Below are 27,280 nucleotides of genomic sequence, written 5' to 3'. Positions count from 1 at the left end.
TTTTGCCTGCTTTCACTCAAATATTGCAGCATTTTGTTTTCTGCCAGCTTGGACCCATTGAGAATTGTAGACTTATAATTGCAGATAAACTATGAAAAAACAAAAACAAAACAAAAAAACTACCTTTTACAAAAAAGCAAACATCAAGTGACATCTAGTGGTTGCTAGATACTATTTCCTAAGGCCTCTAGATAGCAATATTTTCAACAACATATTGTCTTAATGTTGGTTATAATTTTTGTTTCCCACATACAGCCTCGGTCTTTTTTTAAGACAGAAATGCATCTGATAAAGATAGTAAAGTTGCCATTTTCTTTTCTCAAAGAAAAATTCTTTTTCTATTAGAATATAAATAAGGAAATAACTCAGCTATAACTCATGCTATCTGCATGCAAAAAAAGTTCGCAGTCTATCCCATATTAAACTTATTTGGGCAATTATCAACTGTCTAGATGCATCTTAAGAGAAGATGACATTTCAAATCCCAAATTCCTCTGTTTATCTACCATCTTTTGTTTTGTTTTGCTTTTTGAGACGGAGTTTTGCTCTTGTTGCCCAGGCTGGAGTGCAATGGTGCAATCTCAGCTTATTGCAACCTCTGCCTCCCTGGTTCAAGTGATTCTCCTGCCTCAGCTTCCCAAGTAGCTGGAATTACAGGCGCCCGCCACCATGCCCGGCTAATTTGTTTGTATTTTTAGCAGAGATGCGGTTTCACCACGTTAGCCAGGCTGGTCTTGAACTCTTGATCTCAGGTGATCCACCTGCCTCGGCCTCCCAAAGTGCTGGGATTATAGGCGTGAGCCACTGTGCCCGGCCTATCTATAATCTTAATGGCTTTATTAACTTGATAAAATTAAATTTAGTTCAATTATTGTCCACATTTTCCTTTCCCCCACCTTTAGAATGCTACAGGGTAATTTTGCAAGAATCTAGGCCCACTTTTCACAATTTTTGCTACTTTCACCACAAGTTGTTAAAGAATAGTAACTTAAACAAGGCTACATAGACATCAGCTGCAAACCTAATTGGGATTGGAATTGCTTAACAACGCTCCTTCAGTGATTTCATGTTTCTGAAAGGCGCCGTAGAAAATAAATGCCTTGCATTGATGTCTTGAAACTGCATTTGTGAAAGAGACAGAAAAGGAAATTATTGACTGAGAAATTGAAAGATGGTGTTTAAATTTAGTATTTTCTTTCCTTGCAAGGAAAGGAAACTTGGAAAATGCAACTGTAACCCAAACGCCAGCGGTCTGGCTGTCCCCAAGTCTTCCAGTCTTCCAGAGTCACTCTTCATCTTAACAACAGCGCACACACACACACACACACACACACACACACACTCCTACTCCTATATAAAACTCCCATCTGACTTCTATGGAAGAACTAGCATCCCTTCACCTCCAATCTTTTCAAGGATTCTCAGGAGCTCTGCTTATTCTTAATCTCGGCGGTGCATCAGGCTTCTCACTACTTTTTCTTCACCCATTTTGGCCCAGATGCAAACTCTTTTGCTTTTAGTCCCGCTCTAAAGTCCCACTGACGCTAAAGGAGTGGATTTGACTGAAGTTTGGGTAATAAAAGGGGAGCTACCGAACAGATGGCTCGGAAAACAGATTAAAATGTAATCTGTGAAGTGATACAATGTCTGGGATTTGTTTCAAAATAATTCACTGGGGGTTGGGAGTGGGCAAATAGGTAGGGATACGGAAGAAACAAAATCAGCTATGAGAGGATCATTGTTAAAGCTGAGTGATGATTACACGGGGTTCATTATACTTCTCATTCTGCTTTTGTATATGCTAGAAATTTCCATAATATAAATTTAGAAGAAGTGTCTTGGCACTCCTTGATGCAGGAAATTTCTCACTGGTCCTTTCTCTGATTAGCCTCCTACCATATTTTGGCGTTCCTGCCCCCTGCTAACCACCCCTGCCCCCAACTCCTGAGTCCCTCACATCTCTCTGCCTCTCCTTCTCAGCGTGCCCAAACAAGCCCTTGAGCTCTGAGATCCTACTCTAACATTTGAGTAGCCCATCAGAATGGCTTGCTGACTCCCTAAAAATAAAGAGACCAGTTTTCACCCTAAAAGTAAATTCTGCCCCTAGGTTTACAATACCTCACAGATAATTATATTAGAACAAAGCAGTTTAAAAGATGATACTCTGGCCGGGCGCGGTGGCTCACGCCTGTAATCCCAGCACTTGGGAGGCCGAGGCGGGTGGATCACTTGAGGCCAGGGATTTGAGACCAGTCTCGCCAACATGGTGAAACCCCGCCTCTACTAAAAATACAAAAATTAGCCAGGCATGGTGGCGGACACCTGTAATCTCAACTACTCAGGAGGCTGAGGCAGGAGAATCCCTTGAACCCAGGAAGCAGAAGTTGCAGTGAACCGAGATCGCGCCACTGCACTCCAGCCTGGGCAACAGAGCAAGACTCTGTCTCAAAAAAAAAAAAAAAAAGGTGATACTCTATGCCTACGAAGTAAAATGTGGCAGGCAGATGATTATTTTGCCTTCTAAACAAGAGATGTACAATATAGACACAAATAAAACTATCTTTAAGTAATAAACAATATTAATACGTATTTTCTCTCCCAACCACACTACAGTAGCCAAAAGGCTAAGCAGTTATCACAGCCCCTGCTCATCAGAGGTGACCTAGAAGGCTGAGGAATCTGAACTCCCAGATGAGCTGTACTGGGGGAGAGGGCGGTGCAGGGGGTGGAACCTAGCTTGAGTACCCAGCCTCTCTTCTACCTTCGTCAGCATCAACTGGCAACAGCTCCTTTCACTTCACTTTGTCTACTTTGGCCTAGAAAACACAGGCTTTGCTTAGTGCAGCTCTGAAGTCAGCTGAGGTTAATGTTCAAACCCCACAGAAGGTGTGCGTCTGAAGAAAGGAAGTGAAGTTTCGTAAGGGAAAGGATTTTTTGTTTCAAAATATGTGTGGGGAAATAATAAGAGAATTCATCTGAATAATTAGGTTAACAATACAAAGGTAGAAACTGCATGTTGTCCATATTTCACATTCCCAGGAGGGAGAAAAGAGATTCAGAGATTTGGGGTGCGACAAAGTAGCCGTGGCTTTTGCAGCCTCATGCCAAACACATCTGAGCAAGGGACACAGAAAAGTGGATGTGTTACCGCTGGCCTGTGCCATTGTCCCCAAACACACATGAGACAATGTCAGCACTTACTTCTAGCTCTAAATTGAAAAAACACTTCCTCTCTTTCTGCCAGCACCATTTTCCCTCCCACTTACCCCTGGAGTCTGACACAGTTTCCATTCCAAGGAGACCGGGTAATGATTCCAAGGAGAAAGGGTAACATACTTCAGCAAAAGAGCTGGCGGACAGTGTGAGACGGGCGCAGGGATCAGTTTAGGCTGAAATGAATTAGGAAACATTTTTAACTTGCCCTTTGAAGTTTTTATTGCCTTATCATCAAACGACTTCTCTTCTTGGGCTGTATATTGATTTTTCTGACTATGAAAAAGTGTTTCATCTCTTCTATGATAATCAAACAGTCTCAGTCAACAGCACCTTCTTTTTTCTAAACCATATTATTTCACTATTACACAATTATCCTACACTCCTCACCTGACAGGAACCTCATACAGCATTAGTCTTTTTCTAATATTATTTTCCCTAACATCCTCATTCCAAACGTTTCCATTTCAAACATGTAGCTGCAGGGCATTATATCATTATTTGCCTTTGCTCTCATCGAAGTATATTTTATGAGAGCTTCCTGTCATTTATCCTGATCTATGCTACTATTTGTCAAAGCATCACCTCTGCTTCTCTGTCTGCTTCTCTAAGATGCCAGAAAAAAAAAAAATTTCTTCGCAACTAAAAGTTAAGCCATTATAAATCCCACAGGGATTTTTAAATGGGCACACTTGGGATTTTATTTTATTCTAAGTAGAATGTTCTTTCTGATACTCAAAGTGAATGACCTTGTAGAAAAGTATTTTGTCATATTTCCTCTCTAGCCCCTGGCACATTAGAAAATAGTCACAAAGAGTTACTATCCTATGTATTGAACAATGTGTGATTCGAAGGCCAAACTCATATTTGGTTCAGACCTCAGTAGAAATTTGGGCTAATGCCTTTCATGGATGAGGAAAGGGTTTTAGACCCAGGCCAGGAACCCTGGAGTTTAGTCCTACAACTGCTATGGCTGGTTGGTGTCCTGACACCAAATACGTCTTAGTTTCCCTTTGTCTCAGGTAGTTCATTTGTAAAGATTCACTCACAATTGCAGTTCTGCAGTTTTTCAGTGTCATTCCTACCCATCTTTCTTTCTTCCTTCCTTTCTTTCTTTCTTTCTTTCCTTCTTTCTTTCTTTCTTTCTTTCTTTCTTTCTTTTTGAGACGGAGTCTTACTCTGTCACCAGGGTGGAGTGCAGTGGCGTGATCTTGGCTCACTGCAAGCTCCGACTCCCTGGTTCAAGCGATTCTCCTGCCTCAGCCTCCTGAGTAGCTGGGATTACAGGCATGCGCCACCACGCTCAGCTAATTTTTATATTTTTAGTAGAGACGGGGTTTCGCCATGTTGGCCAGGATGATCTCGATCTCCTGACCTTGTGATCCACCCGCCTCTGCCTCCCAAAGTGCTGGGATTACAGGCGTGAGTCACTGCACCTGGCTTCCATCTTTCTTTCTTTCTTTTCTTTCTTTCTTTTCTTTTTTTTTTTGAGACAGAGTCTCACTTTGTTGCCCAGGCTGGAGTGCAGTGTCATGATTATGCCACATTGTAAAACAGCCTCGTTGCCTGGGGTAATTACCAAAGGTCTGCATCCTCAACGTCCTGGGCTTAAGTGATCTTCCCATCTCTCAGCCTCCCGAGTAGCTGGGACTACAAGTGTGAGCCATCATGCCTGGCTAATTTTTTTAGAGACTGGGTTTCGCTATGTTGCTTAGGCTGGTCTTGAACTCCTGGGCACAAGCGATTTGCCCACCTCAGTCTCCCGAGGTGCTTTGATTACAGATGTGAGCCACCACGCTCGGTCTCCACCCACCTTTCTTTTGCCATCCTCTGTGCTCATTACCTGGCTTCTTAACCTCATTGTCAGACATTTGATTAATATCAGTATTGCTGAAGCTCAGCTCTAGTGATATTATTCTTTGTCCAAAACTCTTCTGTGACTGGCCATTGCCTCCTTGACTGTTTAGGACCCTCTAGAGCAAATCTGCAACCTACCATTCCAGAAGAGTTACCAACAATTCCCTGCATGTCCTTTATACTCCAGTCCATTGGAACTTTGGTTTTGCCATTTCTTGAATATACCTCATGCCCTCTTTGTATTTTCATGCACATCATATATGTCACACTACCTATATTTGCACAGATGCCTATATTTGTCTTATTTCCCCTGCTACAGATGGTAACCTTCCTAACTACTACCATTTATTGACTAAATGCTTTTTGCCATGGACTGTGTAAGATACTTTACACCTATCATCTCTAGGTCTTCTAATAATGTAAGGTGGATATTATTAACTTCATTTTTCAGATGGAAAGGCAGACTCAAGAGGTTAGATGATGTCCTTAAGGTCACACAGCTAGCATGTCACAGCTCATGTCTTGGTTGTTTCACCTACATCATCTAGAAAAACACTAAATTGGATAAACAATAATGCTGACACTTGCCTGGCACATAGATGCTAGGCAAACACAAGTATGCATGAAGGATGGTGATTCTATCCCTTAAATACAGCTAGCTCACTTTAGATAACTGCCACCAGGTGGCAGTAATTTGCCACGGCTGTACAGTCTGGTCTTATTCAAGATTCGTAAAACGGGAGAGGGGGAGAAGACTACAGAGATTATCTGACCGACTCTCTTTATTTTATGATAAAAATTGAGGATCTGGAAGTTTACTTTATTTATTGAAGATATTTTAGTTAGTAAAAGAACAGAGCTTAAACTCAGATGTAAAACTCCCAAAGTTACTATTTTTTTCATTAGATCAGGCTCATTTTTTACTTCAAAATTTGTAATTTATAATGTTCCCATATATTTTCAATATTAAAAATATTTGTTAAAGCAGTAAATGCAATACAAATTTAACAAAAATATTTTATAATAAAATTTTAATCGTTTCTTAGTCAAGTAATGTAGTTTTCATGTTTAAAAAATGTTAAAATAGGCTGGGCGCAGTGGCTCATGCCTGTAATTAATCCCAGCACTTTGGGAGGCTGAGATGGGCAGACCATGAGGTCAGGAGTTCAAGACCAGCCTGGCCAACATGATGAAACCCTGTCTCTCTAAAAATACAAAAAAATTAGCTGGGCATAGTGGCGCACGCCTGTAATCCCAGCTACTCAGGAGGCTGAGGCAGGAGAATTGCTTGAACCCAAGAGGCAGAGGTTGCAGTGAGCCGAGATCGCACCATTGCACGCCAGCTCTGGGCGACAGAGCAAGACTCCGTATCAGAAAAAAAAAAAAAAAAAAAAAAAAAAAGTTAAAATACAGATCATGCAAAAAGGAAAAAATTACCTGCAATTCCAACAGCCTAAGATATCATCATTTTGATATATATTCTCCTAGAAGTTTCTTTACTCATAGGTAAACCCATTTTGAAAACATATGATCAAACCTAGACATAATTTGGTAATTTGTTAATCTTTTTTTTTTTTTTTTTTTTTTTTTTTTTTGAGACGGAGTCTCACTGTCGCCCAGGCTGGAGTGCAGTGGCACGATCTCGGCTCACTGCAAGCTCCGCTTCCCGGGTTCACGCCATTCTCCTGCCTCAGTCTCCCGAGTAGCTGGGACTACAGGTGCCCACTACCACACTGGCTAATTTTTTGTATTTTTAGTAGAGACGGGATTTCACCGTGTTAGCCAGGATGGTCTCAATCTCCTGACCTCGTGATCTGCCTGCCTTGGCCTCCCAAAGTGCTGGGATTGCAGGCGTGAGACACCGCGCCCGGCTGGTAGTTTGTTAATCTTAACTCTTCTCTCTAATCTTGCTCTCGTAGTTATTAGACTTTTTCTTTATGAGATATCCTCTTTATGAGATATCCTGGATCTTTTAGAATCTTCCCAACTTAAATGTGTTTAGTTGCCATGAAAGACTTTTTAATATTTTTAATCATATGCTTCTTCAGATAATTCTTCCAGTGAAAATTTGTTTCAGTTATAATTTCTTTTCCATTTTTTCATTCCCTTTTCAGTAAGAAAAAGAGCAACATCAAAACATTGCTTACATACCCATCTCCAGTGGAGAAGCATCTTTTCACAAAAGGCATTTTATCTTCCCTTTTGAGAAGTTACTCCTCCCCATTTCAGCTCTCTTCTTAGGATGATAATACTAGATGGTATTTCTCAGCTAAAAGGACCAGGTCAGCCTGGCATGGTGGCTCACACCTGTAATCCTAGCACTCTGGGAGGCCGAGGCGGGTGGATCACCTGAGGTCAGGAGTTCAAGACCAGCCTAGCCAACATGGTGAAACTCAGTCTCCATTAAAAATATAAAAATTAGCTGGGCATGGTGGCGGGTGCCTGTAATTCTCCAGAGAATCATGTGAACCCAGGAGGCAGAAGTTGCAGTGAGACGAGATCACACCACTGCACTCCAGCCTGGGCAACAGAGTGAGACTGTCTCAAATAAATAAATAAACAAATAAATAAATAAAAATAAAAGGACTAGGTCAGTTACCAATAAAACTATATTTTTTACATTAATGAATGGAAGATGAAATGGTTTTAAATGCTTGATCAAGAATTATACTATTATCTTTACCAGAATGTTCACATGCTTGTTAGCATGGATTTTGTGTGTAAAGTTTTCTCCATATCCAGAGATATTCTGTGAATCTATAAGTATTACTGCTAACACAGTGGTCCCTCAGTATCCACAGGGGATTGGTTCCGGGAGATCTCTCTGCCCCCTGCAGATACCAAAATCCTAGAATGCTCAAGTACCTTATATAAAATTGTGTCATATTCATAGAACCTATGCATATCCTCCTGTATACTTTAAAATCATTTCCAGATTACTTATAATACCCAATATAATGTAAATGCTATGCAAAAAATTGTTATGCTGTATTGGTTAGGCAATAATAACAAGAGGAAAAAAAGTCTGCACGTTTAGTACAGGCACACCGCCTATTTCTTTTTTCAAATATTTTTGATCCATGGTTGGTTGAATTCACAGACACAAAACCCATAGATACAGAGGGCTGACCATCTTATAATTGAATTTTGGCCCATATGATTTTTAAATTTTTTTATTTTATTTGTCCATATGTTATTTGGGTACAGGTGGTATTTGGTTACATGAGTAAGTTCTTTAGCGGTGATTTGTGATATTTTGGTGCACCCATTACCCGAGCAGTATACTCTGCACCCTCTGTAGTGTAGAGTCTTTTATCCCTCTCCCTGCTCCCACTCTTCCCCCCAAGTCCCCAAAGTCCATTGTATCATTCTACTGCTTTTACGTCCTCATAGCTTAGCTCCCACATATCGGTGAGAACATACGATGTTTGGTTTTCCATTCGTGAGTTACTTTTATCCTATGTAATCTGCAGTTCTGGTAACTGATAGGCGATCCCCACTATCTTAGGGTATGTAGTAGAAATAAACAGTAGGGAGAGAAAGGAAGTTGGATGGCATAGATAGTATGAACTATTGGTACCGTCCTACCAGGGAGTCCTGCTGGAGGTGAAGACGCAGGGGGAAAGAAGGGCAAGTAAGACATAGGTGGTCTGGGGACAGTCAACAGACAGTCAACACAAGGGGATTGGGGTAGGAGTTCTGCTGAGAATGCTTTCTATGTGACTACTTGGACTACTCAATACTCATTTAATTTTGCCAGTTATGTTCAAGGCCCATTAACCCCAATCTCTCATGTACTCGCTTCACAACACTCCAGGTGTCTGCATATCTTGGCCCTCCAGCCTACCCTATTCTTCCATTGATAAAACATGAAAAGATGAAAAAGAAGTTGAGGTACCAATTTCCTGCAAGGTGGGATGGAAATGGCCAGGAAGTATAGTACTGTGAAGGGAAGGTGCTATGAAACTCAGATCTCAGGCCCTGGCCTCCTTGCCCAGCCAAGCCAACAGTTTAAATAATACTATGTTGCTTCCTCTGCAAATAGCCCCGCTGAAGTCAATTAATTGATGGAGCACCAGATTCATCTTTAGGAGACTTCCTGTTATTTCTCTTCTGATGTACATATAGCACCAAGGACAGAAATGAACAGTGGGCATCATTAGTGAGTGAGGCAGACTGTCAAGAAAGAAGACAACTGCCTGATTTCTGTTGGGAAATTACTAAGAATGGCAAAATGGTTACTGCTATTCAATTAGTAGTTAATCTGAAAATCATAAGGTCTTCTCCTTGGCCATAAGTAAATAACTTTGGTTTCCTTTCTAGTGCAGAAGAACTTGCCTTTAGAAAAAGACACTTCCCTGGTCTCCCTTTGCCCCCAGCAGGAATCTAGCAAATGGGAATGCAAAGCTCAATGAGCTCAGGAACCAAGCCTCATTAGCATAAGGCTTCCACCTCCTAGAAAACCAGTTTATTTTCTTTTTTTACGTCTTACTTATAACTGTAAAGGCCCATATTTAAAAAGAAAAGAAAAATCTCAATTTAATAATCTAATCCTCTACCTTAAGAAACTAGAAAATGAAAAGCAAACTAAAACTAAAGCAATGAGAAAGAAAATAATATAAATTAGAGTAGCAATAAATGAAGTAGAGAATATAAAAAGCAGAAAAATCAAAACCACTTTTGATTCTTGAAAATATCAATAAAAGTAATGAATCTTTATCTTGACTAACCAAGAATAAAAGAGAGAAGACTCAGATTACTAGAATCAGGAATGAAAGACGTACATTGCTATTGACCTTGTAGAAATAAAAAGGATTGGCAGGGCGCAGTAGCTCACGCTTGTAATCCCAGCACTTTGGGAGGCCAAGGCAGGTGGATCACCTGAGGTGAGAAGACCGAGACCATGCTGGCCAATATGGTGAAACCGCATCTCTACTAAAATACAAGAAAAAAAAAAATTAGCCAGGCATGGTGGCACATGCCTGTGGTCCCAACTACTCAGGAGGCTGAGGCAGGGGAATCGCTTGAACCCAGGAGGCAGAGATTGCAGTGAACTGAGATTATGCCACTGCACTCCAGCCTGGCAACAGAGCGAGACTCTGTCTCAAAAAAAAAAAAAAAAAAAAGGAAATAAATAAAAAGGATTATAAGAACACTATCAACAAGCGTATGCCAAGAAATTAGATAACCTAGATGAAATGGAGAAATTTCTGAAAAGACACAAACTACCTGTGATGGTTAATACTGAGTGTCAACTTGATTGGATTGAGGGATACAAAGTATTAATCCTGGGTGTGTCTGTGTGGGTGTTGCCAAAAGAGATTAACATTTGAGTCAGTGGGCTGGGGAAGGCAAATCCACCCTTAATCTGGTGGGCACAATCTAATCAGCTTCCAGCAAATATAAAGCAGGCAGAAAAATGTGAAAAAGGAAAGATGGGCCTAGCCTCCCGCGCCTACATCTTTCTTCCATGTAGGATGCTTCTTGCCCTAGAACCCGGATTGGCTCTCCTTGCTCCTCAGCTTGCAGACAACCTATTGTGGAACCTTGTGATCGTGTAAGTTACTACTTAATAAACTCACCTTTTTATATATATATATATCTCCATCCTATTAGTTCTGTCCCTCTGAGAGAGCCCTAATAAACTACCAAAACAAACTCAAGAAGAAATAGAAAATCTGGACAGACCAATAACAATTAAATACACTTAATTAGTAATCGAAGCTTTCTACAAAGAAATGTGCAGATGCAGATGGTTTCACTGGTAAATTTCAAACCTTTAAAGAATCAAACAATCTTCACAAACTCAAAAATAGAAGAGGGAAAACGTTCCATCTCATTCTATGAGGTCCTAATGCCAAAAACAAAGACATCACAAGAGAGGAAAAATACTATTAATTATATCTGCAGTGGGTAGAAATGTGTCCCCTAAAAAGATATGTTGAAGTCCTAACTTCCAGTACTTGTAAATGTGATCTTATTGGAAATATGGGCTTGGCAGATGTAATCAAGATGAGGTCATACTACACTGAGGAAGAGGGAAATATGGACACATATACAGAGAGACACAGAGAGGATGCCTAGGCCAGGCACAGTGGCTCATGCCTGTAATCCCAGCACTCTGGGAGGCCGAGGCGGGTGGATCACCTGAGGTCAGGAGTTCAAGACCAGCCTGGCCATCATGGTGAAGACCTGTCTCTACTAAAAATGCAAACAATTAGTCGGGCGTGGTGACAATCCCAGCTACTCAGGAGGCTGAGGCAGGAGAATCGCTTGAACCAGGGAGGTGGAGGTTGCAGTGAGCTGAGATCATGCCATTACACTCCAGCCTGGGCAACAAGAGCGAAACTACATCTCAAAAAAAAAAAAAAAAAAAAAAAGAGAGAGAGAGAGGATGCCTAATTTCAAAACTTAATAGAAGCTATAGTACTCAAGGCAGTGTGATACTGGCATAAAGACTAACAAATAAAGATCAATGTAACAGACTTGAGAATTCAGAAATTGGCCCTTATATTTATGGTTAATTGATTTTCAACAAGGATGCCAAAACAATTAGATGGGGAAATAGTCTTTTTCAACAAATGCTGGAATAACTGAATATCCACATGCCAAAGAATGAAGTTAGACCTCTATCTCACACCACATACCCAAGTCAAGTCAAAATGGATCAAAGCCCCAAATGTAAAAGCTAAAACTATAAAACTCTTGGAAGAAAATTAGGTGTAAAATCCTTATGACCTTGCATTATATAATATATGCATCAGAAGCACAAACAACATTAAAAAGATAACTTGGACCTAATCAGAATTTTAAAAATTTATGCTTCTTGACACCATCATGAAAGTGAAAGTACACTCAAATAATAAATGAAAATATTTGCAAATCATATACCTGATCCTGGACTTTAATCCAGAATAAAAACCCTTACAATTCAAAAATTAAAAGATCATAAAAAAAATTCAAAATGGATCAGAACTAAATGTAAAATGTGAAACTGTAAAACTCCTAGAAAATAACAGGAGAAATGGAAATGCACATTAATGAAAGAAGCCAATCTGAAAAAGCTGTATCCCATGATTCCAACTATGTAAGACTCCGGAAAAGGCAAAACTATGAAGACAGTACAAAGACCAGTGGTTGCTTAAGTGTGCTAAGCGAGGGGTAGGCAGGCATGGGCCAGAAGAGCAGAATAGGTGAAGCACAGAGGATTTCTAGGGCAGTGAAAATGTGCTGTATGATACAATAAAGATGAACACGTCATTATAAATGTGTCCAAACCCATAGAATGTACAAAAGCAAAAGTGAACCCAAATGTAACTACAGACTTTGGGTAAAAATGATACGTCAACGTACGTTCATCAATTGTAACAAATATACCACCCTGGTGGGGGATGCTGATAATGGAGGGGGCTGTGCACGTTTGTGAGGAGGGGGTATATGGGATATCTTTGCACTTTCTTTCAATTTTGCTGTGAACCTAAAACTGCTATAAAAAGAAGTGGTTTTAACTTAATTGAGAATAAGCAACTATAACTGTAATTTGAGCAGACATTTCAGAATATTATAATAAAACATGCAGAGATAGAGAAGCTGAGATTTTCCAGAACTGATGAAAGATATCAATACACAGATTAAGAGACTCAGTGAATCCCCAAAAGATAAACAGTAATCTATTCCCTAGTTGTGCAACTACACTAAACCAAAGACATATACAAACACATAATCTTAAAACCAACCGGAGGAAAAAAGCCACATAACCTGTCTAGAGCTTGATTGACAACTGACTCTTTAAACTGTTACAAGAAAAGCCAGAAACTGTAGAGGTGCTGGAGGTAGGAGAGGGGAGGGGAGGGAATGAGAAGGGAGAAAAGAAAGGATGGGAGGGGAGGGGAGGAGAGGGGAGGAACACAAGGGATTCGAAGAGAAAGAATATTCCTCAGTTCGCATCATGAAAGTAGCATAATTTGGGTACCAAAAGCTGACAAATACAATGTGACAAGGGAAAAATTATAAGCCAATCTCTCCTGTGAACATTGATAAAAAAGAAGACCCTAAACAAAATATTAGAAAACCAAGTTTAGCAATAACAATAATACAGCATGACCAAGTTGGGTTTGCAAGGTTGTGGTGCATAAATACAACAGAACACTGTAAGGTAATAAAATAAATGAACTACAGCTATATGAAACATGGATAAAATCTCAATGTTAAGGAAAGGAAGCAAGACCCAAGAATTAATGAGTACATTGATAAAGTTCAAAACCAGGCAAAGCGAAGCTTAGGCTTGATTAGGTTACAAACTTTAAAGAAAAGGAAATTAAGTGTCAAAAGAATGGATACCCCTACAGGTGGCGTATGATTGAGAAGGAATGTACTCCTGGCAATATTCTGCTTGGTCACTTTGGTAATGGTTATTCAGATGTTCTTATTTTGTAGTTATTCACTATACTGTAAACTTGCTTTGTATGCTTTTCTAAATTTTATATTTCAGCCAGTAAAAATACTATAATCAAACTTTATAGAAATAACACAGAAAAATGAGTCTCCAATAATCCCATTACGTTATTTTCTTTTATATGGCATATATTTTGCTTTTATTTCATTTTATTAATTTTGCTATTTTAGGGAAGTTCTATGAGTCCGCCCCTATGCCACCATCTTCCTATAGATTAAGTCCTCTAATCCTATTTCTGGTCCCTCAAGTCACATGTGACAAGGCTAATTCCATCTGAGTCCTTTTTGGAGACAGAGTCTTGCTTTGTCGCCTAGCCTGGAGTGTAGTGGTGTGATCTCGGCTCACTGCAACCGTGCCTTCTGGGTTCAAGCAATTCTCCTGCCTTGGCCTCCCAAGTAGCTGGGGTTATAGGCGCGTGCTACTATCCCCAGCTAATTTTTGTATTTTTAGTAGAGATGGGGTTTCACCATGTTGGCCAGGCTGGTCTCAAACTCCTGACTTCAAGTGATCCACCCACCTTGGCCTCCCAAAAGTGCTGGGATTACAGGCGTGAGCCACCATGCCCAGCCCCATCTAAGTGTTTAATCTAAGGACATCTATCATATCCCAGGGACTTTCAATAGCCACTTCTTCCCCCATATTCCTCCCATTCCCGATACATTTCTTCTCTAAACAAAACATCCTGGGTCTTTCACCTAACCCCATGGACATACTCCAAATCTCTAATTTCCCGAGCAGCTTCATATCTGAGCATGTTCCTTTAAGCATGGTACACAGATGGAAACATTCCGGGTATGAAGAAATTAAACTATCTCTTCTACTCTACATTCTCTACCTCTACCACTTGGAAGAGGCTGAAGATACTGCACATATGGACTTGAAGGCATAAGGGCCTGCATTTTAAGTCACTGCTGTGGTCTCAATGTGTCCCCCAAAATTCATGCTGGGAACTTAGTCTCGAATGCAACAGTATTGGGAGGCAGCGCCTAACGTGAAGTGTTTAAGTCCTAAGGACTGAGCCCTCATGAATGCATTATAGTGCCCTTATAAAATGGGCTTGTGGGAGTGGCTCTTTTCTAGTCTTCTGCCATGTGAGGATATGACATTCCTCCTCTCTGGAGGACACAGCAATAAGGCACCATCTTGGACTTCCCAGCCTCCAAAACTGAGAATAAATTTCCATTCTCTGTAAATTACCATCTCAGGTATAGCAGCACAAAACAAAGACAGTGATCATCATAGCTGAAATGTTATGCAGGTTACTAAACCTCTCTGAGCCTATTTCTGCATTCTGTACAATGGGTTTTACCTACTCTCTCACAGTATGAGTAAAAAACCAGGTGTTTATGAAGTGCCTGTTACAGCAGACTTTCTGTTAGAGGTAACTGACATTAACAATGTAAACTAAGACCATATTTCTCGGTAGCCATGTAATACTGTTTGTTCTTACTCAACTGTTACTCGGTATTGATCACAGTTCAGTTGCACAAAACAGAATCCATTCTGGTTAGTTTAGCAGAAAAACATTTAAAATTTATTGACAACAGAAATAATTTATAGCCCAACCCGGTATGCAAAAATGCTGGCTATGTCCCACTGAGTTGATTTCATGGCTCACTAATGAAATGTGAGCCACAGAGAGACAATTACATTGCAGGGTATTAAATGGCCTGGAGAATCACCAGAAAAGAACACTCTTGCCTGTGCTTCCACAAACTGGGTGGTCAAGCGGGCTGATAGTTCCAGAAGCACTCCATGTGTATAACTCACATCCTCAAAACGATGCCTGGTGTCTCACAGAATCTGATGGACAAAAACCTAAGTGACACCCAAAACCCTGATACAAAGGAATCTGAGAAACATAGTAAAGAAAGGAAAGCACACTAGCAAAACTTCCAAAACATGTTAATCAAGGTAAGCCACAGAATCAGTCCCATATCTGCAATGAAATGCTGCTTATGTATGTGAGACAGAAAAACCTGGTGGCTGAAGTATGTATTATTTCATTTATCTTATCTCTATAAATGGCATATTTTCTTGATTACAGCCTATTTCTACTTCACTGAGGGAAAACTCATAACTACAACTAGTACAATTTGCCTGATGAGATGAAATTCAAGGGAACAAACCTAAAGTAACAAATCCCCAAGTTACATGTCTTTCACAAACATACCTCTACCCAGTCAATAGAGGATTTATCAAAAGAAAGATTAATAGTGGAAAAATAAACTGAGGATTCTTTTCTCACCCTCATCACAAAGAATCTTAAGATTAAAAAGAAGTTTTTAGACTAGTGAAGAGAAGGGAAGAACAAGGAATACCTTTAATCTCTCCTTTTCATTTTTATTTTAGTTCAGCTTATGCAAGATTTTGTACCTTGTGAAAGAATGTTTACTGAATAAAAAATATTGCTTAAGATTTAAAGCAATTAAAGCAAAATAAGTTGCTGAAGGGGGATCATATGAGTTAAATACAGGCTTTTTTTTTAAATCTGTAATTGATGTACATTTGATTTTAAGAAGACACTGTTTACATCAGGTCACCACAAAGCAGATTTACATACAACCTTCAATTGCAGAAAAAAAAAGTTTCTTTTTGATCCAAACACAAAGAAAAACTTCTTTGTTTTCTTTTAATGATCTTTTCCTTGATCATAAAAAAAAAGTAAAAAATGCAGTACATTTAGAAGGTAAAGCTAGTAAGTTTACAGAAGTGCAAAACACCAAAACACTTTAAGCAAAAACTTTTTTTTTTTTTTTTAAGAAAAAGGTATGACTTCTTGTTTTCTGTTCTTGGCATAAATTTTAATTCTTTCCAGTGGAACCAAAACCTCCTGAACCCCTTTCGGTGTCATCCAAGGCCTGAAAGATAGAAAGGTAGTAAGCTTCACAGTTTTTTTAAGAGCCTCTTTCAGTTTTCCTCTCCAGCTCCTAAGAAAAATACAGCCAGAATTCTACTCTTGCTATATCATCTTTTCAAAAGGGAGATTACAGAAAGAAAATTAAATTCTAAAAAGCTCCATAAATTAGAATATTGGATAACTTTAAAAAATTCTAATAAAATATTAGAAGTTCACAGTATGTTTAAATAACTTATTATCCAAAGTAATACTACATAATAGCTACATGAAAAACATTTAAAGAAATTCTAAAACTAGTATTTTAAATTTGCTTAAAATAAGTTTAGTCATATATACTATTTAGTTACAAACAGCATATTAAATTCTCAAGATTATATATATTTCTTCACTTAAGATGTTACATTACTTATTCTCTATCTTCCTTTGTAATACTTACTTGAACTTCTTGTATTTCTGGATAAAAAATCCGTTCGCAAATGAGCTGTGCAATTCGATCACCTTTTTTGACTTCAAAGAAAGAATAGTTTATTACTGACGTTACTGACACATTCGCCATATCCTGTCTTATTCAATGAGAATTAAAGGAGTCAATATTAATTTACACATACATGACTCTGAAAATTCACTAAAATTATGTGAATGTATATATTTAACATACCTTCAAACTTTTCTTTGCCAAAATTAAACAGTACAACACCAACATTTCCTCTATAATCTTCATCTATGACACCAGCTAGAGAAAAGAAAAATAATATTATCTCAATTTTTGCTATCGGAATACTAGAGGTGTAAGATTATCTCAAAATCATTATCATGTAGCTCTGAGATTTGTATTCTTACAATTGAATAAGTGAATCTTGCCCTGGTACTATGTAAAGCCTCAAAACCAAGAAATGACATTACTAAAATACAAATAAAAATTTAGAAAACAGGTCCTAATTTTCCAACCTGTCACTCTTTATCAAATGGCGACCATTTCCTATTTTAAGCTGGCAGTAGCAATGGCCATCTCCAACCTACTGTCTACCCACGGCACACTTGCCAAAAAGACTAGGAGAAAATTACGATTTGGGTTTTAAAGGTTTTTCCTGGTATCAGCTTCCCGCTAATACCCAGATTGAAATACGATTGAGTCATAAATAAAAATGTCAAAAAGCCTAAAGCTCTGCAGTGGAGTAAATCAACGCTGACATTGTTAAGCAGCAGTCTTGCAAATATTAGAATATTCCATTTTTACACTAAAAATGAAGCTGTATTTTTCAGTTCATAATCTTCCTCTCCTTTTAATCTGAACCACCATCCTTTCTTAGAGCATGGTTTCTCAGAAGACAGTAGCACATAGGCTTCATGAGTACAACTTTGTATGTGTAATTAATACTTGTTTAAGATTATGAACACAGGGGGAGAAGACCTTTGCAGGGGAGACTTGAGCCAGGTCCCTGACATAGCCCAGAGAGTTATACTTACCAGACTTGCTAGCATTTATCTTTGAGCCAATAATTTAAAATATTTCCATAAACGCAAGCACAGATAATACAGGTGCACTGGGCCTTTTCATTTTTTTATATTGATAAATAATTCACAAAGCATACAATTTATCCATTTAAAGTGTTACAATTCCACATTTCACAGTGTATCAGAGTTGGCCAACTATAGTCACAGTCAATTATAGCACATTTACATTACCCTCCCTCCAAAAATCCCCTACCTTATTAGCAGTCACTCCCCTTCCTCCTCCCACCCCCAATTTCCTGCTATACACGTTAATTCTTTCTCCTCAGTTTGTGAAAGGCTGGATAAGACTCACGTGAATCTAACTGAAGACAGCTCCATGTCACATCTTACTTGTTATTAATACTCTACCCCAAACAAAAGCCCTGATGAAGGAAAAAATATGGAAATAAAAATAATCCTGTGTTCAGCTCAATGGGCAGTAATGCTATTTGCCCATACTCCTCATTATTTGAAAGCTGAGAAAACAAGACAAAAAAACCCCAAAGCATACCCACCCCCCATTTTTTAAGAACAAGAGTAATTCCTAAGCATATCCTTTCAATTTTCTCATATAACGGGGGGAAAAAAGCAAACCCTTAGGTCCACCACGGGGAAAAATATTCAGCAAAAACAACGTTTTAGATTTTCCGAATGGATTACAACATACGTTTAAATGAACCCCTGTGCTTTATGAATGAATTACTAGGGACAAGTGAATCTGAATTTAAGCACTTCTTAAAAGGTTCCTGATGCAACACTTTTACGAGAAGAGTGAGTATAAAACTGGGCAGAAAAGCAGCAAAGGCAGTTCATCTCCTGTCGGGCCTGAAGGAAACAATCAATTATTGAACTTGACCAATTCCAATACCAAACCCTGCTTTATTTCTTCACCGTCAGTTGACCATTAATTTACCCCTTAATATTTATGAAAAAGTTTGATATAAAGATGAAACCAGCTGTTTTCCGCATTATCTATATGGAAAAAATTTTGACTGCAGGGACAATTTCAATTAGATTTAATGAAGAAATCCCTCAACATAGCATGTTGTTCCATGCTAGAAAAAATGGCCACAGTTGGCTAGAGAACTTCCATGCTGGGAGATTTTGAGGTACAAGCTAATAATTCATCTATCTTGAATGAGTTAGAGAAAGACATGGACTGACTTCTGAACTATTGTTTCTACTTTATTCAAAAATTTTTAAATAACTAAAACAATACGAATACATATAAAGTAAAAGCTTATAATATTCTCTTACCCTCCCTGAGATAGCTAATGTTACAGAAATATATCTTACATACTACTTTATTTTTTTCTTTTTATCCTTTGAGATTAATATATGTAAATGTTAGCCATTCTTTTTAGATACAAGATATGGAAATATGGGTTCTCTCTCTCCTTCTCTTTCTTTCTTTTTTTTGGCAGGGTCTCACTCTTATAGCCCAGGCAGGAGTATAGTGGTATGATCACAACTCACTATAGCCTCAACCTCAAGTGATTCTCCCACCTCAGCCTCCAGGTACACAGGCACCACCACACCTGGCTAATTTTTGTATTTCTGTTAGAGAGAAAGTATCCCTATGTTGCTCAAATAAGCCTCAAACTCCTGGGCTCAAGCAATCTGCCTGTCTCAGCCTCCCAAAGTGCTGGGATTACAGGCATGAGCCACAACACCCAACCTGTACCATTGTTTCTATGTAACTATTCTCTTGCATAATATCAGACACAGGCTGGTTTTACATTTTGCTATAATAAATGAAGCAGCCCTTTAAATATATCCTTGTACATTAATGCTTTTTATTTTCATCAAATAGGTTGCAAAAAAGGTGTAGCCATTCAAACTTCCATCAGCAATATTTGAGAATGCCCATTTCCAAAATCCTTGCCAATATTTGATGGCAACAATCTCTTACATTCTGGCCAATATGATGAGTACAAAATGGCTATCTCATTGCCTTACTTTTCATTCCCTGATGACTAGTGAGGCTGGATTTTTTTCCTCCCGTTTGTTGGACATTTGCATGTCCTTGTCTATATTTTGTGTATGTTTTTTTCTCATTTGTTCTTTTTCATATAAGTTGCAAATATTTGCTTGTTGGCTTTATAGTATCTTCTAACATACAAAAACACTCCCTTTTTGAAAGGCCCCTGCTACGTATCCGTAAAGCAGTCCTATCAGAACTACTCAGATGATTGGGTGTCTTGAATTCTGCAGATAGGTGATCTTTATGCTTGGGCCATGAAAATGTGAAAAACCTTTAAGTGACTAAAAGAAATTAAGAAGTTTGAAGTCAATTCAAATGTATGGCAGAAAAAAAGGCCCTCAATAGTTTTTTTTTTAGCATGAATGTTGACGGTATAAAAATTTCAGTAGTTCCAAATTCATTTACCACCCAATTGCCATTCGACCTTCAAGAAAAGCCTTCTCTGCCTACAGGATATAAGTATCAGGGATATTTCTCCTCAGAGAAAGCAGAAAGTATCTTGAAGTTATCACTGGAAAAATCATGCATTGGAACTGGCAGAGTGATTAACTGACTTCAGGCAAAAGTTTTACTGTGTCAAGAGTTTGGCATGTCATTTGTTGGAAACCTTTTTTAGTGCAAAACTATCCACACCTACCAGATGTGAATTCTGAACAGAATCCTGAATGCTCAACTTTTCCCTTTGACCCTTATTTAGAGCCTGGGATTTCTAACATCTCTCTTCAGAAATAAAAACTGTTGCCAACTATGATAAACTTGTGCCTAAGGGAGATTGTTAAGATTCTCTGCATCCAAGAACACACCACAATGTGATTTTATGAACAACACCATACCAACCACCAGGCAAACTAACTTTCCATTCTTTTACATGAATTTTTTTCCAGAAAGTTGTTTTAAACAGAGCAAAAATTAGTAACAAAGTCGAATAAAAGAAAAAGTTTCCACAATCTGTGAAGTCCGTAAGGACAGAAATTATATCTCACAGAATCTAATATGTGCCAAGTACTATATTAGGTATTTCATACACATTATCATTTAATCCTCCTACCTCTAGAGGCAGGCACACTAATTTCCATTGTAAAATGAGGAAACAGGCTCAGAAAGGTTAAGTAATAACTAGTTAGTGACAGAGCTGGGACCTACATCCAGTTGTTATTCCAAAGCTCCCATTCCTTGAACAATCATTTGAAACTTCATTGAAAATATATACAATTATTTATATCCTTAAGTTACTGTCCCAAAATGACCACAGTTGACCTTGTAAAAGCATTTTTGAACATCGGGCATAACTTACAGAGCCCAAGGAATCCTCAACCCAAGAGTGGGCTGTCAATGTCCATCCTGCTATGTAAAACTCAGCTCCCCTTTAGTCCCTAAAGGGTGTACTTTTGGGGTCCTGTCTTGTCCCACAGCACCACCTAGTGACACTATGGAGAGACACCACACCCAACAAATGTTAGACTAAGGGGCAGGTCTAGGATAGCCAGGTTTCATTAAGTGCTTAGTTAACCCTTGCAGTGGCACATAAAAGTGAGCTAATTCTGGACGTGTTTAGTTGGTGAGGGGGATGCAGCAGGGTAATCTCCACAATTAATTGCAGTGGAAAGAACAAGGAGGTTGGAATCACACAGAGACTCCAGTTTTTACCACATATCCATGTGGGCTCATTTCTAAGCCAGTTTTCCTGATCTGTTAACAAGCCTGCATAAAGCAGCTCTGTAAAAACGGGTGGAGGAGGAGATCTAGCACACCTACTTATGTGGGGGCCAAGATATCTTGTTAAGTGAAAGATTCACTACTGATGGGATAAAGGGTCAGTATGTAAGGACCACATAAGTGGGGTCTGAATCCCAGTTGGAGCGGACCTGAAACAAGGAAACCACATCAGGAAAGTAGAAATTTCCTTACAATAAGAGGAGTAGCTCTGTATCAAGAGTAGTTAGCAGAGGACACTGAGGGTTCTTCATGAAAGGTACCACATGAGGTAGGGTTAACTTTGAGACAAACATGAGAAAGGCTTTGTTATAAGGGAAACAGGTAACACAGAGGACTGTCTTGACAAATTTAGAGAAAAGTGTTTTCTCTCCTGACTTCAGGGAAAGATTTTCTTCTTAAATTTTGCTAAAGACAGATAGCTCTCTTATGAAGAAAATTCTTACAAGATAGACCTGTGTTTTCTAGAACTTTTGTTGCTTAAATAATTACTTAATTATTGTATCATTAAATCTGTCATTATTAATAATTAGGTAATAATTATTTTAAAAATTAAGTTAGTAGTTAAACAAAATATAATTACTTAAAATAACCACAAAGCTTTTCCTCCTATTATAACAAGCTTTCCTCTAATCATTTTCTTTTCTTAAAAATAAAATCTGTCATTTGAATATTACCTTTTAAACAAAGACAAAGTAAATACTTGCAAACATTTACAGAATAGAAAAGGAAATATATTACCTCCTATATCAATAAAGTGTTTTGCAGCCAAGCCTGACCGTGGAGCTAAAAACAAAAAAGGAGACATTGGTTATTTTAAGGGGGAAGGGCTATATCAGAGATAACTGATGCAATTTAAGCATGTCATTCTCTTCACCTATAATATCTATATCTTCATCTTAACTTTAGCACATGGTTTTGAATTAAAGAATATATATTCATCATACTGCATTACCAAAGTTGGAAAGACTAGTTTAGAAAAATTCCACAAGGTTTTAATTCAAAACTAACTTAAACCACTCCCATGTGACTTCAGTCAGAATTTGTGGTGCTGCAGACAGGGGAGAAGGACTGCTAGAATGAGCTGAAAGGTGAGCAAGCGGGAACAACTGTAGGCTGCTCTTTCAAGAAGTTAAGCCTCAAAGGGGAAGAAAGAGAACTATGGCCAGCAGGAACACACTACTGAGGAAGAAGACTTTGGTTTTAAGATGGGACACCACAACATGTACAATGCAGATGGGAAGGAAAAGGAAGAGGAAGGGAGAGGGAAACAAACCTAACCAAATAGTAGCAGAGCATAGCCTACAACTTGGGACCCCACTATTCATGATTCAGATGCCAAAAGACATGCCTGTAGGAAACACATGAACCAGAGTAACATAAATGGGCTAATATCAGTTAAGTAAAAATGCCAAAAACTAAGTCTCAATGATTCAATGCTAGTATACTTTTTAATCCTAAAAAATGAAAAAAATAAAAAGCTAAGGTTACACCTTATTATTGCAGACTCAAGCATCAGGCCTATAATTAATTATCCTAACTTCCAGCATTTTATTTTAGAATAATTTAAATCAGGCACTTTGTCAATAATGCTGCCTCTTTCTGTACTAACCTTTATTTCACTCCATCTCCTGCCCCTTCCCCTGAAAAAATTCTAAAAAATGGAGTCAACGATGCTCAAGAGATGAGATGAGAGCCCATCTTGTTATCTTTTAAGGGCTGAAGTACTGGCAGTTTCCCCACTCATGGCTAATAATACAGTGCCAGTCTAGCTCCTTTCCCTGGAGGAGGGCGTCACAGCTCCATTGCCTCCTTTATGTTTACTCTGAAGTTAGTCAAAAAGAACTTATGCTCTTGCAAAGAACTGTCTGGTAACAACTGATCCGCTCCAGAAAAATCAAACCTGTTGACGTGTACTCCATTTTGTCCTAGCTCCTCCCAGTGCCTCTACAACACTGAAGAGTATCCCTTACCCTAACCCCATGGCCAAACAAGAAAAGGTTAAGTAGGCTTACACATTCTGGGACCAACAGGTCAGAAGTTTTACTCTCATAATATAGAATGCCATGTTCTGAGAACAGCCTTCTAGGCCAGTGTGAGCCTAAAAGCTCCAGTGAGGAAGGAGAAAAATAAAAGGGTCAAAAAGAGGCAAAGCAGAGATGTAAATAAAGCCTTTCAAAGAGTGCATTTGCTATCACAAATGGTGCTTCTTTTAGGACACAGCCCAAGCAATATTGCCTGCTTATTACCCCAAATGAAACATGAAGAATCTATCACAAAGGAGAACTTGACAAATAGTTACCTGTTTCTTAAATGACTTACCCACTCTTCCATAACACCCAGAAGGGAGCGCTATCTGAATGTCCGTTTTCACAACAGCTTTCTCCATAGGTGGTATTGTGTAATCATAGGCACTAAGAAAATATTGAAAGAAAATAACTGCAAATCTATTTATAAAATTGTTTTTATATTTTGTGACCAAGCATACAAAATTGCTTTCAGTGTATTTAATGAATTCATGCAACTTTAGTTTCTAAAATCAACCTTGCTATGATGAATTACCAATTCATCTTAAAAGTTTATGAAGAAGGTAGAGGTGGCTATTTTATTATTAAAAAGACAGCTTTAGATAAAATAATTCTCCATGAATATTTTTGGTGGTGTGAAGAGATGTCAACATTGTAAATGTTTGCCCCTGAACAAAAGTTTATTGGAAACTGAGGTACTTATCAGCGTGAAAGGGCAGAAAGGCAAACTTTCAAAAGGTGGATGCTTTACAACCATAGTTTGAAAAGGAAAAAAATGAAGAAAGAACAAAGAAAAAAGGCCAAATACTACTAATAATACTAGCTATCATTGATTAAGCCTTTACTGTGTGCCAGGCACAGTTCTAATTGGTTTACATATATTAACCCATTTTATTCTCACAATGATCTGTGTGATTAGGGAAAATCTGCAGAAGGAAAGGAGAAAACGGGTGGACAAAATAAGAGATAAAGAACTGTGTTGTATTTGTCAGGCAGGGCTTGGTAGTTTACCAAGCTTAGGCTATGAATTTCCTGGCTGAGGGAGACAGCTGATCACTGTGAACAGCCCCTGGAGACGGACCTTGCTTAGGAACAGAATTCCTCTAAGGTCCACATAGCAAATGCTGCTACTCTTGATATTACTGTGGCCCTCTCCTGGGTAGAAATTTAAGAGATTTTACAATGAGCAGAACCGGACGTTTACTTTGGAGACCTTAATTAACTCTGGTACTTCCCCTTCTTTCACTGAAATCCCTCTTTAAACAGTTAAGCCCTAATTTATTACAGATCCATTATTTCCATGTCAATTTCAGTATACAGAAAGTCACCTGTGTTTATTAGGAGTCTACTTAAGGTATCTTAAATCAAGGACTCCCCTAGGACTCAAGAAAGTGCTCCAAAATATACTTTGGAAAGGTCTAGTCAAACTATATCACTCTACTTTTATAAATCAAAATTAAGAGACTGTAGTTTTTCCAGCTACAATTGTCCATACCTACTTTCCTTTTCCTTTCTTTTCTGTTGCTATCATCATGCACTACTTTGTCTTCTCCTGTGCTTACACCAATAGTTCTCATGTTTGAATTACCTGAGATACTTTAAAATAAATCCCAATGCTTGGGATTTAGTATAAAATCTCCTTCCCTCTCAGCATTACTTTTCTCCTACCTTAATGGTTCTAAGAACTGGGCACAGTAGTCAGATGAAAAAAAAAAAAAGCCCAAAATTCGGAATAAAAAATTATATCATCTTCAAGCCTCTGGGGAAATCAATTCAGCTCTTCACAAACTCCTGCCTGTGTAAAAAGTAACACTTATCTAGTTAAGGATTGTTGTGAGGACTAAATACAACAGCATACGGAAAGTTTTTAGTACAGGTAAAACGTGCTGTAGAGATGAAAGTGTGGTAGATTACAGGCAGCTCTGCCTTTCGTTTTCAGATGCCTTCTCAAATTCCGCCCTGGGCCGGATGAATGTATAGAAAATAACTTTTTCAGGCAGATGCATCTTCGTTCATCCTTCTTAGGTATTTTCACGCTCACATCTAGGATCTCACCTTGGTTTTTCTATTGAGCACAGCATCACCCTCAAGCCACTCGAAAGCCACCATGGGCCTTCCTCTCTATCTTCTATTTAGGAAGGGCACAATAAACGTTGCAAAGTAACGCCTTGCTAGACACCGTATAGCTATTTTACTTATTCTGCAGTCTTTGCCCAAATCTCTATTTAATTTATGCCAAAGATGAAAGCTAAAATTTTAAACACGAAAAAGGCAGAAATCCTATTTATAGCTAGTGTGTTCCTGTGATCTCTTCGGTGACTGTTTCTAGCTGTGGCAGCGGACGGCCGGCCCTTCCCAGCCTCCTCGCCGGCAGGTCCCCGCTCACCTGTACAGGTCGTAGCCCGCGGCGCGCGCGGAGCCCCGGGTGGGGGCCGTGGCGTGCTCGGAGAGCCGGGCAAAGCGGAGCTGCATGCCGCCCTCCTCCGCAGGCCGGGCCCGCTTACTGGGTGAAATGGCGGGTATCTCTTCAGAGCAGGGCATGGCAGAGCCAGAAGGCGAGCGAGGAGACCACCGGAGGAACAAGAGAGCGCACGATGAGCGGCGCCGCAGGGAGCGCGCCAAAAACGAAATTTCCCGCCAGCCCCGCCCCACCCACCGCTCCTCCCCCGGGACGAGTCCACAGTTCTGGCTGAGAGGGGAGGCGGGATTCACATTTTGGGTTAGAAGCCCTTCTCGGAAAGCAGGTTTGGGATGGGAAACTACTGGGTCCCACTCAACTTTCCACATTCAGCGCGTGGGGCCACCTTTGAAGGGGAGCTTCTAGGGCGTCGCCCTCACACACTAGAAAGCCGCCCCCTCGCCAAGGGACCCTAATGGACCACCCCCCCACCCCCCCCCCGCGCGCAGAAGGACCGCTCGCCACCCTACTTCCCCCACAGCCTCAAGGCGCGAGGCTTCCTTCCAGACGGCCGGAGCCCCTCGCCCGCCACCTTCCTACCCGGCCCCGGCGCCGGGCATCCCCCCGCCTTAGGAAGCTCGCCCTTCCAGCCAGCGGCCCCGACTGTACTGGCTCCGCGGCAGCCTTGGCTCAGGCGGCCAGCGCTGGACAGCGGCCGGGGAATCCCGTGCTGCGCGGCGCGGCCGAGGGGCGGGCCTGGCCCGGAGAGTACCGTGGCTTCGGCCCTCTGCCGTGCGCCTCGCGCGTTTTGCATCGCTGAGCGAAGCAGAGACGGAAGGAAATGGTAGCAGAGCGCGGGGCGAGGGCAGAGGGGAGTCATTTCCCCCAGAGTTTGGGCTGGTTGGGTCCTCGGCACCTCCGGACGTGCGCCAGGCTTCCACCCTGAAGACGCGCCCGTTCCTGGGAACATGACCTCGGAAGCAGTCGCAGCCGCCGCCGGACGAGGGGCGTGGAGAGGCGGTGCCCCGGCAGCCCAGGGATGGCGCAGGCCCTGGGGCCCCAGGAAGACGGCGCCCTTGGCGTCTTGAGTCTTGCTGCCGCTTCTGGATGCCTAGGCCTCTTGCTCTCGCTCTTCTTGTTTGCTCTGGCCCCCAGTTTTCCGAGAGTGTACGCCAGGCCCGGGCCCTGCTCCTGGACTGACTTACCTGGGGCGGCACCGCCCGCAGCCATGGCTCCCGGGCTCTGAGCTTAGCGGCGCCCTAAGCGCCGGAACCGCATC

The 27,280-nt window shown here is 40.1% G+C and overlaps 1 protein-coding gene and 1 long non-coding RNA gene across 2 annotated transcripts in view; one reads left to right on the top strand and one right to left on the bottom strand.

Moving 5' to 3' along the window:
- The window catches only part of LOC134757244 (uncharacterized), an 85,538-nt gene that overhangs the window by 40,795 nt on the left and 17,463 nt on the right, over positions 1-27,280 (top strand). The window lies entirely within an intron of this gene.
- On the bottom strand, positions 15,033-26,988 carry DUT (deoxyuridine triphosphatase). The gene is given in 9 exon segments (XM_031002281.3): positions 15,033-16,386; positions 16,822-16,892; positions 17,044-17,118; positions 22,318-22,362; positions 23,899-23,990; positions 25,990-26,128; positions 26,602-26,741; positions 26,743-26,795; positions 26,798-26,988. Coding segments are annotated over 9 exon segments (846 nt in total). The 5' UTR covers positions 26,972-26,988; the 3' UTR covers positions 15,033-16,329.

The sequence above is a fragment of the Gorilla gorilla genome, chromosome 16 (genome assembly GCF_029281585.2).
Source record: "Gorilla gorilla gorilla isolate KB3781 chromosome 16, NHGRI_mGorGor1-v2.1_pri, whole genome shotgun sequence".
In the NCBI taxonomy this organism is placed as follows: domain Eukaryota; kingdom Metazoa; phylum Chordata; class Mammalia; order Primates; family Hominidae; genus Gorilla; species Gorilla gorilla.
This window is presented reverse-complemented; position numbering and strand designations above follow the sequence as displayed.